This window comes from Cibotium barometz, chromosome 17 (assembly GCF_041138505.1).
Source record: "Cibotium barometz isolate CiBa-2024 chromosome 17, ASM4113850v1, whole genome shotgun sequence".
Classification (NCBI taxonomy): Eukaryota; Viridiplantae; Streptophyta; class Polypodiopsida; order Cyatheales; family Cibotiaceae; genus Cibotium; species Cibotium barometz.
Window position 1 is genome coordinate 38,091,822 of NC_141062.1, and position 16,090 is coordinate 38,107,911.

General features: G+C 43.7%; 1 protein-coding gene across 1 annotated transcript in view; it reads left to right on the forward strand.

Annotated features, from left to right (window-relative positions):
- LOC147629972 (uncharacterized) overlaps positions 1-16,090 on the forward strand; it is a 300,394-nt gene that overhangs the window by 92,462 nt on the left and 191,842 nt on the right. The window contains exons 9-13 of the mRNA XM_086811523.1: positions 8,892-9,094; positions 9,232-9,334; positions 9,651-9,785; positions 9,984-10,181; positions 10,268-10,534. Of these exons, the coding sequence (XP_086667649.1) occupies positions 8,892-9,094; positions 9,232-9,334; positions 9,651-9,785; positions 9,984-10,181; positions 10,268-10,534 (906 nt within the window). The remainder of the gene's footprint in view (positions 1-8,891; positions 9,095-9,231; positions 9,335-9,650; positions 9,786-9,983; positions 10,182-10,267; positions 10,535-16,090) is intronic.

The following is a 16,090-nucleotide window of genomic DNA, read 5'->3' on the forward strand; positions in this document are numbered from 1 at the left end:
GAGTGCCCAAAGCAAAAGGGTTCCAAGACAAACGCAAGACCCAAGCCAAAGGCAGCTAACCAGTTGTCTTTGACAGGTACGTCAATTACTGTACTTTCTCGCCCTAGTACTTGTTCTGATTGTCTGTTCAATTCTAAAGTATTTGGCTTGCATGATCTTATCCGAGTTTATGGAGAAGTGAATGGCCATAAGATTCACATTCTTCTAGACCCTGGTAGCTCACACAATTTTGTTAACTACAAACTTGTGCAGAAATTATGTCTTGATACGACACCCAGCGATCATACCTATGAGGTACGCCTACCTGTGGGAAGGCAAGTATGGGATCGAAAGGTGGAGATGCTTCCAATCCAGATTCAGGACTACAAAGACACTCTGGAATGCTATGTAATGCATCTAGAAAATGTAGACTTGTTATTAGGGATTGAGTGGTTTAAGACTCTTCAAGTCGAGATAGATTGGTCTAGTCATATTTTTTCTTTTCAGCATAGGGACACCCAGTATAGTATTTTAGGTGATTGTATTCATCCCTCTCAGGGATCTCTTGTAAATACAATTGATTTTGGAAATATAATGGATTCTTCTTTGTATACCGCTTTCCATTGTGTATTGATTCCACTTTCTTCCTTTCTCATCCCTTCCTTGGATGTAAATGAATTAAGTGTGTTTGAAAGCAAAGAATTACATAAAATACTTGATTCGTTTCAAGACGTATTTCCTAAGGAACTGCCATCGGGTTTACCACCTGAACCGGCAGTAGATCATCGTATTGACTTGATCCCTGGTGCTCATCCTGTCAGTATTCCACCTTATAGGATGAGCCAAGCTGAGAAAGATGAGTTGGCTAAACAACTCGAAGATTATTTGAGGATGGGCCAGATCTGTCCAAGTAAATCACCTTGGGGTGCACCTGTGTTGCTTAGGAGAAAGAAGGACAATACCTAGAGAATGTGTATAGATTACAAGAGATTGAAATTAAGCGGTATCCTCTCCCTAGATCAGATGACCTGATTGACGGGTTAGCAAGAGCGAAATATTTCACGAAGATAGATTTACGTACTGGCTATCACCAGATACGTATTCATGAAAGGCTTGTTGAAAGAACTGCCTTTCGGACTAGGTATGGCCATTACGAGTTTCTCGTATTACCTTTTGGGTTAACCAATGCTCGAGCCACTTTCTAGCAAATGATGAACGATCTTTTTCGTGAACATTTGGGAAAATTTGTTGTGGTGTTCCTGGATGATATTTTGATATATAGTCGTACTCTTGAGGATCATGTCAGACACCTCACGATTGTCTTATCTATTTTAAGACAGAATCGACTTTATGCTAAGTTAAGTAAATGTGAGTTCTTTATGACCGACATCATTTACTTGGGACACAAGATCACTCGAGATGGATTGAGCATTGACTATGACCGAGTTCAGAAGATTCTGGACTGGCCTATACCGCGTACAGTGAAACAACTTCGTTCTTTTCTTGGTTTTGTTGTTTTTCTTCGGAAATCTATGCGGGAGTACTCTCAGCTCACACTACCGATGACCGACTTATTGAAAGGTGGTGGACGTAAGTCAAATTAGACTATCACGCGGAATAACGATTTGGATATGACCTTCAGACTTTTGAAAGATAAAGTCAAGGAAGCATCTATAGCATTACCTGATCCTAGTTGGCCTTATGTTCTTGAAATTGATGCCAGTGACTATGCTATTGGGACTGCTCTATTTCAAGATGGTAGACCGGTTGCTTTTGAAAGTAAAAAGCTAGACGATACTCAATCTCGTTGGCCAATCCTTGAGAACGAGCTTTATGCTGTGATTCATGCTCTCAAGGTTTGGAGACATTATTTATATGGCTTCAAGTTTGTGGTATTGACTGATCATCAGTCAATCAAGTATGTGTGTGATGCGGATGATTTGAGAGGAAGGAAAGCTCGTTGGGCGGAGTTAATGCAAGATTTTGATTTTGAGATCCGTTATCGGAAAGGGTCCATGAATGGTGTTGCAGATGCGCTTAGTCGAATTAGAGAGGTGAATTCTTTGTCGTTCACCGAGATTTCTATTGACTTATTTCAGTCATTGAGAGGGCTTTGTAGGACTGATAGTTATTTTGGTCCATTTTGGTAGAAGATCCAGGACGGGAGCTCATTGATTGACCAAGACTTGATGACTGAGCAGTCTACCATTCAGGCTGCAGGAGGCCAGTGGATGATTTGGAATGGTTTACTATTCCGTAGTGACAAAATTTGTGTACCACAGATCCCGGCCATTAGGTCCAAGATTCTTAAGGAGTGTCACGACGCCCCTTCTGCTGGACACCCTGGGGTACACAGGACGTTATCATTAGTGAACCACATTTTTTATTGGCCAAAGATGAAAGGGTATGTAGAAGATTATGTTCTCAAGTGTCAAATTTTTCAAGCAAATAAAGCTGAACGCTTTAGACAAGCAAGGTTGTTGCATCCTTTGCAAATCCCAGGTAATAAATGGGAAAGTATTTCCATGGATTTTATTACCGGATTGCCAAGAACACATCAAGATCACGATTCTATTTGGGTTGTGGTAGATCGCTTGACAAAAAATGGCTAGATTTTTACCTACCCAGAAGACTATTACAGCTACGCAATTAGCTCGGCAGTTTATCGAGCAATTGTTTAGACTGTACGGGTTACCACAGGACATAGTCACTGATAGGGACTCTTAAGTTTACGAGTGATTTTTGGAAACTTGTTTTTGAGAAGTTGGAAACAACTTTGAATTTGAGTTCCTCTTATGATCCTCAATCTGATGGCCAGACTGAAAGAGTGAATCAGATTTTGGAGGATATGCTTCGAGCATATGTATCCAAAAGACAGAGTTCGTGGAAGGATTATCTTCCTATGTTAGAATTTGCATATAACAATACTAAGCATACGAGTGCAGGTTTTAGTCCTTTCATGCTTATGTATGGTTTTCAACCTAGATCACTTGTTACAGTAGGATTCTCAGGACTTCAGCATGATGCAGCACGTAATTTTTTTGCAAGATATGCAAGAAATATTACAAGTTACGAAAGAATCTATTAGAAGTGCTCAAGACCGAGACAGGTTTTATTCTAATAGACATCGTTCACCCAGAGAGTTTTCTGAAGGAACGATGGTGTATTTGCAAGTTCCGAAAGATTCCGAGACTTTACGGACAGGTAGCTCTCCGAAATTATCCCCTAGATACTGTGGACCATTTAGTATTACACGACAGATTGGTTCAGTTGCATATGAATTGGATTTACCTTCTCATGTGAAAGTTCATCCTGTATTTCATGTCAATAGACGTAAGGAAGTACTGGGTGGAACAGATCAGTCAGTTTGGGACGTCGCGAGGAGGAGATTGGTCGGTACGTCAACCTAGTTAGCTCAGCTCGTGGCTCTACTAAGCATTTTTATCTGGCTTAGTTGGCAATACATGGAAAGTACATATGGCTGTCACATCATATACATCTACTCTCACTGCTGTAATAGCTCCTGAAGACTTAGCTTGAGAGTTGTCTGCCATTTTAATTTTATACATGGAGGGAGCATCACACTTCAGTCCAAGCTCTTGCATGGTCTGCTCACTAATTACATTGATAGCAGCCCCACCATCCACATAAGAGGCATGCCATTTATAGAAGGAGTTACCACTGGGATTTGATCACTCAAGTCAATGCTCACATCCTTAGTATCTACTATCCCTTTCTTCTTCCTTGACCTACGAGAGCTGGCTGCCTTCATAAACTGCTGTCTCAAAGCTGGGCTGACTGCAAGTAACTGAGGGATGGTAATATTTGCCTTCACCCCTCGCAAACATAGTTGCAAACATTCTCGAATGCAAGGCTTTGCAAACGTTTGCAAACGTTTGCAAACGTTTGCAGTTTGCATCCCTTTGCAAACTTTGCCTACAATTTTATTAACACTTACAAATTCGGCCAATTTTGGGCAGTTTTAACATAACGACTCTTCTGGCGTACACTTCCGCTCCCTGCGCGCTGTCGACCAGCACTACACGCCTACGCTCTCGGCTCCCTTGCGCGTCTCTACTCACCCACGGCGAGGCCCAGCCGCCCAAGGGGCTTCCGACCCGCAAGCTTCCGACTCCCGAGCTTCTCTCTACTATCGAGTGAAGGACTTCCTGCCTTCAAGCCTTCGAGATCAACAAGGAGAAAGATGATGACAGACTTGTTTCTCTACAAGAGGCTCGTGAGTCTATGGAGGATGAGGAAGAAGAGGACATGCATGCAGTTGGTACTGAGCAGGCTGAAGCTGATATTGTTGAGACAGATGAGGATGCTACTTCATCTTCTTCCTCTGAAGAGGAAGATGATGAATGATCACGATTCACCATGTACATGACCTCTCACACACGGGCACTTTTTACCTTGGCTGGACAAGGGTTTTTTCCCTGTGTGAGCACACTTCACTTTTAGTGTGTTGGGCTCTTTGCCTTGGGACTACAGTCTAGTACTCTGACTTATGTACTTCACTCTTTATGCGATAATATGAGTATTGAGTACATTTCCAGCACTCTTGAGTCTTGAGTCTTAAGTTCTAAATTCTAACATCTTTTAAGTTTCAAGCTTTCAAGTTTTTCATTGTGTTTTCAAGCATTGACTTTGAACATTCTATTTATGCCCAAAAAAATAAATTTTTAACCCGCCACGAATGCGAATGCATCCACCCTCGATGCATTCTTTTGCAAACTCGGCATTCTCGAATGCGAATGCACGAATGCAAAGAATGCTTGCAGCTATGCTCGCAAATCCGTGATGAGGTCATAGTCTTGTATACCTTGGCCAAGTGGGAAGTCTGCTAAGCCAATCCTTCGCCTGGAAGACTTCTTTTTCTTTCTCCTCCTTTCATACACTTTCCCATCATGGCCTTCATTTGCACCATTACTCATCTCATCTTCATGACCCCGTTTCCCCACAAACACCCCCACAGTCCACTTCCTATAATTCTTGTTCCTTATTTTCTTGCTCTGCATCCAACAGAGACACTGGCTTATCATTCTCCCTTATTGCCTTCAACTTAGGAAAATCATATTTCACATGTCCCTTTTCATGACATTCAAAGCATATGATATTACTACGATCACGCGGAAAGCGTGGCTCTAGTCTGGGCAGATTATTTGGAGGAGCTTGTACCAAATGTAGCTTCAGCTCACTGAATTCTGCCATCATCTTTTCCACATTTTTTTCCAGTTGACTGCTACTAGTAGAAGGCATGGCAGCTGTATTATCCACAGCAGATGATGGGCCTTCTTTCCTTGGAATTGGTGGGATAGATATGATTGGCTCTGCTTCCAACATTTTCTTCTTCTCTTTCGCTAAAGCCATCTGCAAAGCACCAGCATAGTTTTGAGGATCTTTTCCTTGAACCTTTCTCCTTAATTGGAGTTCCAAGCCTGCCAAGAATGTATTCAGTTTCAAATGCTCTAACCCAGTGGTGGGCATAAGTACAGGTAGCCTTCCTGGCTCACCTTCAGCCTGTCCATGACCATCTCCTGCCTCTGCAGCTAGAGTCCTGGCAACAGCCGCTTCATACTTAGCCCATACTGACTCAAAACGTATTTCAAAAGCACTTGACAGACTCCCCTTCCAACTGTCCCAACTGGTCCAACTGTATCAACAGGGCATTTGTAGATTTTTCCACCCCAAACCGTCTGTTTAAGGCATCAGTAACTGCCCCCCAATTATTTTTTACATTCTTTGTAAGTGTTGTGTGCCAGGCTAATGCCATCCCTTCTAAGAAGTCTGAAAGGTATTGGGCCCACAAGTTCTTTTGCCAACTTGACATGCGGCTGACTCTTACAAAGCTCCGAAGGTAGGCTTCAACATCCTCCCCTTCTCTACCACGAAATCTTGGTACTTCCACCATCTTTGTCACAAAAAGAAAGAACAAACCAAAAATCTGCTCTTGACCACCTAATTCTCTGGTCAAACTGTCTGTACTAGCAGGCTGTACTCTGTCCAAGGTCAACTTTGCATGGATAATTAAACCTGAACTGAATCTGTCACATAACAGTTAAAGACTCATAACAGTAGCCACATACACTGCCTGCAATTTTGAGCATAGACCCACAACAAAAGCCCCTTCCTTGGCACTTGATTTTGCGGTCAAAATGGTACCCTTACCATGCAGAACTTAGTCAACCAGTCAACTGTAAATTTTTTAACTTGCACCTTGACTCTCACTCATTGCTCTGGCTATCTCCTGCATTAGGATTTATATACCCAACAACAATTGCCACAGGGATCTCAAATCTAAACTCCTCAGAATCACACATAGATCAACTACCCAGCATAGATCACACATAGATCAACTACCCATAATTCCACATAGATCAACTACCCAGCATATGGTTTACCTTCATGGCATAGCTCTACGTCAAAAGCCCCTTATCCTTCACTCAATTCAATGGTCAAACTAACCTTCTTCCCACTAATTTCCCACGTGGGAATTTTTTTGTTTGTTTTGTTTTGTTTTTTTGTTTTTTTTTTTTCAATGCTTCGTCTGCCTCATAATTCTGTCACGCCATTGATCGCCGCACCTCAACTTCTTCTTCCGTCAATTCACTGAATTGCAAGTGCTACGTGCCATGCACCGTGCCTATTTCTTCTTCTTCCCACCCAAAAATCCACGCATCATCGCCTTCATGTCGCCCATGATCTTTACTTTGCTCATATATGCGGAAACCGTTCCTATCACACCTTGGGTGTTAACAAACGTGTCCGGCCCATAGAGTGATAGTCTTCTCGTAAATCTGCGCTACACATTGAAGACTTCCCGCTGCTCAAATTGCTATTACGTGACGGAATTCCTTCTCTAGGTAAGGCGTCATGCGACTACAGCATCTCCCGAGACATGACTCCTCCACCAGTCGTCTGTCTGTGGTAACTCGTGAGACATCCACGTCTCTATTATGTATAGCATAATAAGGACCTAGTCCTCAAGCCCAAGAACCTCGCCCAGCATGAACACGCCCCTGTGGTGCGACTCAACATTTTTTCTTCCTTACACTTAACCAAACCCACAACTATCAAAACAAATTCCTTCAACCACCGAGACCTCTCGCAGTGCCCGCCGCCTCCACCAAATGAAGCGATGAAAACTTATTTTAAGTCAAGCTCATATTGCTTCTACACAGGATCATAGCAAAGGTGTAGGAGGGAGAGGGCATGCTATTGCAAACAGAGATACGACCAATCCACAAAAAAAAAAACGCCATGAACAGAAATTCAGCACGCATCTGTATATTCCGCCTTGCTTGCTTCCCTATATCAACTGTACACACTGTGTTTTTCTCTCGTAGAACTATTCTTACTTAGCAACCCATCACCTCCCACTCTCTGGAACGATCCACACTCATCCATTTACACCAAATCCTACAAGCCTTAATTACAACCACTCTACCCCCTCCCATAAAACCACGTGACGTCTCTAGAAAAAAGAAAATTCCGTATCTTCCCGAGTAAACCTCCGATTTTTATGATCTCAGTGGCATCTCGAAGCTCTGGAAATCCCCCATCTCCTCTTGGACTCCATAGCGGAGAGGGGTTACAAGATTAAACCTTCTCCCATTGCCTTGTAGAAATTAAAATTTTTACATCTCACTATGTGATAGCTTTGTGCTATATATCATTTGTTGGGAATATACTTGGTAGTTCCTTTGTGGGCAAAAGGCTTCACTCTATTGCATTGAGGTAATCATGGTGCTCATTTCCATTTATGATGTTTATTGCCTAATCACCTACATGCTTAGTGCATGTATTCACTCTAAGTCATTAGCATTGTGTATGCTTATTTGTGGGATTGTTTATGCTTCTCAATCTAATTGATTAACATCATTAGCATTACAATCTCACCTATTTTCTAACACAGTAGGAATGGAATCCCCTCGATAACTACAGTGACACCTTCTACCAAACCGATGGGGGTCACCTCCCGTTGGTTGGCCATCCGAACACAGAAGTTGGCGTGTCGTGTTACCTTGAGACCTACTACATGGAGGGTGAATTCTGGCATGAGGTTTACCCCAGAGTCACCATCAATGATTGCCCTGAAAAGTGGTGTACCATAAATGTCCACAGAGAGGCGGGAGCTCCGGTAGTTACTAAGGGAGGGACTGGAATGGCGGATACCCATGCAACCGGCAACACCCCATGATCCTTATATTTATCTCCTTTTTTCTCATATGTTTTGGGGGCCCAAGAAAAGGCAAAACGCCATTTCCACCATGTAGTGATGCCGTTTCAGCCGTTTCCCATAACTATGGTTATGGGCATGTTCTAGGTCATTTTCACGCCTTGCATTGGCTTTTTTTAGATGCTGCACTCGAAAAGCCAAGGCTGCCTGTGCAATCATATTCCCTTACTCCTGCCCAACCTTTGCAATGGAGGCTTGGAACTCCATGAAATCAGCCCGGAGCTTTCCTAGTTCCAATATCCATACTGACTTGCATGCTTGCAATGTCCTTGATTGTCTCAGGAATTCTTGTTCAAGTCTGGAGATCTCTTCTTTCTACTGTAGAAAGACCTCTTTGACCATCTGTAGGCCCTCCTGCACCGTTGGGGCCTAAAGGTGCTTTGGTTATCTGCTATGCGGGTGTTCAGTCTCTGCAGCATATCCTTCAGCTTGCGGTATGTAATGGGAGTAGTAGTCACCATTTATGAACAGATGACGGGAAAGGGATTAAGCTTTAATCCTCTGATTTTTCTGTTTTACATATGTTTAATGAAGTGATTTGGAGCAAAAATCAGATTTGGGGCAAAATCAAAAGTTGTTTGAAGCGATGCATTGATATGGAGTCTTAAATGGAATGCTTGGTTTTTTCATATCTAAAAGGAAGGATTGATTTCTACCTTTGGCTCCCCAGGTTGCTGACAATGCAAAAAAGAATTCTGATGGTGAAGTCATATTTGGTTTGTTTTTAGTGGAATGCTCAAGCCTTGGTGAAGACTTGTATCTGAAAGCCATGGAAATTGCCAACAAACTTTCATTCCAAATCTTGGACTCAACAACAGCCAAAAATAAAGTTTTGTGTGAGCAGTATGCTGCAATAGAATCTCGATTGAATAAGTAAGACTGCTCAATTCCTCATGCTTTTCCATAGTTAGTTTTTTCTTTATTTTTTCTGGTTCGTTTTCATGGCATGTATCAAGGCATTGCAAGTGTTCACATCTTTACATTAGATAGCTTGAAATTGTTTACTGCAGCATTAGTGGGAATCCTGAGGAGCTCGATGACTTGAGGAAATTTGTTGCTTCTACAAAGAAGAACCTTGTGCAACTGCAGGAGGAAATCAATCAATCTGCTAAGGTTTGGTGGTGTGTAAATATACCACAGAATATATATGTTATACATACATACATAAACGTATATATAAATATGAATATAAATATACATACATACATATACATAATACATGCATACATAAACACATATATAAATATGAATATATAAATGTACATACATACATATGCATATACATGCACTACATACATACATATTGGGTGTGTCCGTGTGTAGCATCAGGACTCTTAGGTTTTCTTTACATTGCAGTGTATGAAAATTCATTACCAAGTTTCCTACCTTTTACAGAAACTCTATATGTTATTGTTTTTCGAGTTTTTAGGTCTGGTCGATGCTTAGTCGGAAACATTACAGCATATCAGACCAAGACATGGATCTGTACTGGCTTACCTTTGGTTGGCCCCAGAAGATTGGATTTTCACTGGAAGAATGTGAAACAAGACTGGCACAAGCTAAGGTATGCAAGTGTTTCTCACACCATTGTTGGGCCATTTGAAGCATTAAGTGCTCTTTGTGCCCTTTTAGGCACCATGGCTCCTGCTTATTGTATATTCCAACCTTTCAAAATTCTCTCTCCTTGCCTCATTATGACCTTTTTAAAGCCTTTTCATTTGAATTCTTTCGGTCTCACCTTTTGTTGTGCTGTGATTTGCAGACAAAGTTTACAAGTGAGCTTGCTTTGGATCAACTTAAGCTCAAAGGAGACCTCAAAATGCTCACTGAAGAGATTCATGATTTCATGAAGGTTGGCGATATTGATTCTTATGAAGAAAGACTAGCTTATGTCCAGGAGATAGAAGGAAAACTACATAAGTGCAGTACTCTAGGGGATCTTTACAACAACAGAGAGCAGGTACTGGTCTGCTTGCTTGGTTTCATATTTGGCCACAACATGCTATTTGTTTTGGAATCTTTCCTTATGCATTGGATTTGTGACAGATTTTGGGTCTCATACTTACGGAATACCCTCAAGTTGATGCCATTGGAAAAGAGTTTGAGCAGTATGGCATCCTTTGGCATGTTTGCTGCGATTTTATGCATGCTTTGCCACAATGGATGGATGGTCCATTCAACGTCATAAGTGCGGAAGAAGTGGTTTTGAATGTTGACAAATGGTTCAGAAGTGCAGCCAAGTGTGCCAAACAAATCATAGGTGAGAGCAGAATTGTTGCAGAGGAGCTAAAGAGAAGGATAGAGAAATTTCAGGTGAATTAAATGCTCCAACTGTGTGCTTTAACTAGAATTAATATGGACAAATACCTTATATTTAGCGGTAGTGCACAACCTTATAATTAAGATAACTTTGTATATGTTAGAACATACTATGGTGAATGGTTCTCACACATGGAAAGACTTCCAGGCAGCTTAGGAGCTTCAAATGGCATTGAAGCCATTTAACAAGGTCGAATCAGACTCCAATGAAGTCAACAAGAAACTCTGACCCAAAAAACATGTACCTCACACAAGCACAAAGAATGCTGTATGGAATGAAGCCCACATGATACACAACCCAATTAAAAAAAAGTAGTAAATGTGGAAAAAGGAGCAGCATATAAAAGGTGTGTGTCTGGACTTGATCAGACTCAGCTGAGGTGGAAATTGGATGTTGCACCTGAGTACGATGCCTCCATACCTTACACTGCCTTGCCCATGACAGATCTTGCCTGGCTCTTACTCTCACAAAACACCACCAAAAATTTATGGGCTTCTTCAAATTTCTTTCCGATCAAGGCCAACAGCTGTGTCAATCATAAAATACAGATTGACCATCCTGACTCTACACATACAAACCCAATAAAACGGGGCCAACACCTTGGCCAATACAAAATATAGATAAACATCCTGATCATATAAGTGATCTTGATCTCTGCTTCTCAATTTTCCATGATGTGGCACATAGCTAAGCTTTTTTAAAGTATTCTTAACACTAGTTGTCGACCCGTGCGCTGCTGACAACACGCGGGTCGACAAAGCTCACTATTGTTTGTAACTTCTAAAGAGACTTCTTGCTCAATCAAAGCTCACTAATGTCTCCCTTGTGTGCCTCAAGGACTAGACTAGATTGAGGCACACAACACTCAGCCATGCACTCACCACTCACTTATATTGGTCGGAGTCCCATTATTAACCCCTTTTTTAGCGGAAAATTGTGGCTCCAAATTGTTTGCGGTGCCATCATCACATGGAGAGTACTTATCATTTGCTATGGGCATGCACTGACACAAGGAATTTTCTGAATCGCCTGTTTTCGGATATGCAAACAAGATTCCCTGGGTTGACATTTGGAAAAAAGTTTTGGATGTTTGGAAGATATCCTTCTAGACTGCGAGAATATGCTCTTTTCTTTGCTTGGGCAAGATATTGGGCTATATGGATCGTATTTATGAGGTGTTTGCACAACCTAGGATCAACAAGTATATATACTTCCGTCAATCATTATGTCATTCATCGCATGACTGTTTTGAGCTGCAACAGATTGATCAGCTTAACTATGAAGTGTTTTGCCAAATTTTTTAGATGTACTTTAATGAGAGCCTCTCACTTTGAGGGTTCTCAAATAGAAGATAAAGTAGTGGTTTCACAAAAAAATGAACCCCTTTTTTAATGAGATTATTAGTTAACTCCTCACTAGGGTATGAGGAAGCCGAGTGAAGGAAAGAACATTCGATAGGGGGTCGGGATTGGTGTCGGTAAGAACATAGAGGCACTCTGGTGGTACGACTACCAAGATGGGGATCTAGGTGAGGAAGGAGGGGAGGCGGGGTGAGAAGGGAGAGAGTGGGAGAGGGTCTAACTTGGGGATTGAGAAGGTTATAGCCCTTGGAAACTTTGCCAGATGGAGGGACTTTGGGTGAGCAGGATGTGGGAAACTACACAATGGCAGAGGAGGAAGGTGGCGGAATGGATGGATGTGCAAGGGTGGATATAGGTGGTGTGGTTGTAGTGTTGGGACGGGGGTGGGATGGAAGCGGTATTGATTTACTATGTTGGGCCTGATGGGAGTGGGGCTGAAGTGGTAGAGGCAGAGCACAGATGTGGTGGTGGACAATAGGTGGAAACACCGGAGGGGTGGAGAGCCAAGAAACAAAGGAAGACACCACAAGTGACGGCAAGGCCCCTTGTAGTTGTGGATGTTGGTCATGACCACTCCCAGCTAGTTCAGGTGTGAACACAGCTTACGCACGGGCACTTTTTCCCTGTGGTTGGACACAGGTTTTTCCCCCGTGTGAACACACTTATGTGTGTTGGGCACTTTGCCCTAGGCTATATTTTTGTACTCATAGTACTTTTGTACGATCATTATCATTAGAGGACTTTCCAGCAACTAGCTCTCTCACGTGTGTTGTTCAAGCTTAGCGTGTGTGTGTGGTGGTGGACACGCAAGCTCTCCCCAACCCCAACATTGGTATCAGAGCTACTTAGGGGTAGGGTTTCGCCCACCTGCTCTGTTTTGTATTAGGGATTCGTGCTGCCCAGCTTCGAAATGAGCGCCCCTCTATAGATTAGACAAGCACTGCACCTGCCCGCGCCGCCTTGCCTTTGCCGCTTGTCCGACGACCTGCAACGCTTTGCGTCGCCTCTTTGCTGCCCTGGCTGTGCCGTCCGCCGCCTGTTCACTGCTCTGCGCTGCCCCATGCGCCGCCTCTTCGCCACCTATTCTCTGCTTTGGGCTGCCTCTTCGTCGCTCTGTAGCTCGACGGTTGCAGCTCGACTGCAACATTAGTACAGATCTGCAACCCCAACATTAGTACAGATCTGCAACCCCAACATTGCCCGACTGTACCTGGTACCTACTGCAGTTCGCCGCTATACAGATCTGCATCTTCTTCTGTCGTCTCCTCGAAATTAGTGCCACCAATAACCAGTAAATTTTCTTGCTATTATTTCTAATTTCTGTCAAACATTACAGAAATTGCTATAAAATTAGCAAATTGACAGCATTAATTTTGGGCCTTTTCATCATTGAGCCCGAAATTGCAACATTGGCATTGATTTCTTGAGATCTGGTGCATAATTGCACTAAAAATTTGGGGATTTTGCAGAAATTAACACTATTTGCAAGGTTATCAGAGATATTTGTAGGCATTTTTGCTATTACAAGTACATTGCTTTGGCATTGGGGCATTTCCCCCAATTTTTTGGGTGTTACAGCATTGGAACAGGTGATAAAGACACAATTGGGGCATTTCCCTCAATTTTTCCGCCGGAGTGTTGTAGAGCTCAAAGGGCATCTTGTGTAGGTACCCCATTGGGTGATGAAGGCTGTCTTGGGGCGGTCATCTGGGTGGGATGGCGACCTGGTTGTACCCACTAAATCCATCCATGATGTTGTATGGTGCATGCCGTCCAACATCCTCTACAATCCGATCCATAAATGGGAGTGGAAATCCATCCTTGATGGTTGCTTTGTTGAGGGACAAGAAGTCCACATAGACTTGGACCTTGTTGGTCTTCTTCTTGGGAGAGATGACCATGGGGGAAAGCCGTTCGGAGTGTTCCATCGGGGAGATGATTTGGGAGTCCTCCATCTTTTCCAGCTCCACTTTGACTACCTCTGCATACTTTGGGTTGAGCTTGTAGGCCTGCCCATGAACGGGTCGAGTTCCTCTGTGGAGTGGTATGGTGTGAACAACAATGTCAGCTAGAACACCTTCCAAGCGAAGACATCCTTATAAGATTGGAAAAAGGCGGCGGCTTGCTCAAGTAGGGTGGGGTGGTCCCATAGCCAAGAGGCTAACAAGATGGGATGAGGCTTCTCTATAGTGCCGAGACTAAATTCCTAGATGGGGTCTTGGCAAGAGGAAAGTCTAAGGGGTTCCCCTATCTCAGCTGCTTTTTGGAGAGGAGGGTGGGTTTTTGGAGAGGTAAATTGGGAAGGTGCCATAGTGTTCTTCCATCCAAGACTTAGGACACTCCCCAAAGGGAAAGGTTGGTTCTTCCACAGACACTTGTGTTTGTTCTCTGTGTTGGGGCAGTGGGGAAAGTGGTCAGGCTTGTGGTTGGGTTCTTGTAGTCCTTGTGTGAGAGGGATTTGACCATCTTGCACCCTCTGTCGAGAGCCATGATGGGTCCCCCTAGCCCTTCAGCCTCATATGCTCGGAGGAAGGGTTGGTGGAGTCGTTTGGTACCTGCGTGATGTCCACCATGTAGAATGTCAGGCCTTCCGCCACTTGGAGCCATTCAAGTACTTCCGACTCATCACCATGGAAAAAAAGGCCTTCTTCAGGCATAGGCCAAGATCTTTTGAGGGTTGGAAGACGAAGTGGGGGCTACTGTGGCACCACGGATGCCTTGGTCCCGACCTTCCTCCACTTTTAGCCTGTGGACCGTGCTCACGGGGAATCCACAAACGGTCAGAACCCTAGTCGTCCTAGTACACGTGTACTTCTAAGCCACGATTGACCAATGAGTAATGAGTAGGCCCCTTTGACTTTAGGGAGCTGGTGGATCACCACAAAGTCCAATAAGAATGGGATCCCCTAGATTACTACATGGACACCTTCTACTAGGCCGATGGGGGACACCTCCCGTTAGTCGGCCATCAAACACAAAAGTTGGTTGGTCATGTTACCTTGAGACCTAGTGCATGGAGTGTGAATTCTGGCATGAGGTTTACACCAGAGCCGAAGCTGGATGGCCATGTTACCTTGAGACCTACTGCATGGAGTGTAAATTATGGCATGAAGTTTACCCCAGAGCCACCATCGACAATTGCCCTAGAAAGTGGGGTACCATGAATCTCCACAGAAAGGCAGGGGCTTTGGTAGTCAGTAAGGGAGGGACTCATACGGCTGATACCCATGTAACTGGCAACCCGTGACCTTGTAGGGAGTGGAAACCCACCATACGGCCCATCATATTTCCCGCCACTAGAATTGGGTGGCATACCGTTGAGAGTTGCTCCAGTAGTGCATTGAGACATTGTTGGACATTGGGGCTAATCTGGAAAAGGTCAAAGAGATTCAGTGTCATTGGGGTAGGTTGCCCATGGTATGGACATGTGAAAGCATGAGGTGTGTGTGAGTTATTCCACATGCACATGGGATTCTAACAAGGGCCTTGGAGCCATGGAATTGTATAAAAAGGAGTTTTCCCTTCTCTTGAAGAAATGAATACAATCTCTTGTTCTTCCTTTCATTCTCTTGTTATAGGCAATCAATTCATCTACAGGTAGCGTAGATTTTTGGCGATCTTGTTGGGGAGGGGGGGTTTCCATCACTATCCCTCCCCAGTTCTCTGAGCTTAGGGTTAGGCTATCGAGTGTTGTGCAGCTCTACGATTGGGGTTTTGTTCTTCTAGCTTGCTGTTTCTAGGTTAGGGCATCTATTTAGCGTTTCGCTGCTGCTCAGAGTTTGGAAATCATCATGGAAAGACTTCTACAAACGTTGTTTCTGCTACCTCTAGGGTTTCATGTGTACAGGGGGGGGATCAAATAATCAAAAGAGGGGAAAGAGACACTTCTCCTCCGGCTGGCCACTCTATGAGGATAAGGCTATTTCATATAGGGGGTGGGGGGTGGAGGGGGGAAACAACCACACAGGTGGTCTGGAATGCCGAGTGGGGTCTCCACCTCTATCAGTGAGGAAAGGGCCAAGCCGCTAGAGCCTCAAGAAAGTTTCCCGCCGCTTTTGCATGCGGTCTGAGCCCCCCTACAACTTCCCCCACTGACCGCGGAGGGTATGGATGATGTCGAGCCAGATGCTCCTGATGGACTCAGCGGGTGGAGTGTGGGTACCCTCGATGGCTCGCTTCCCAAACTCA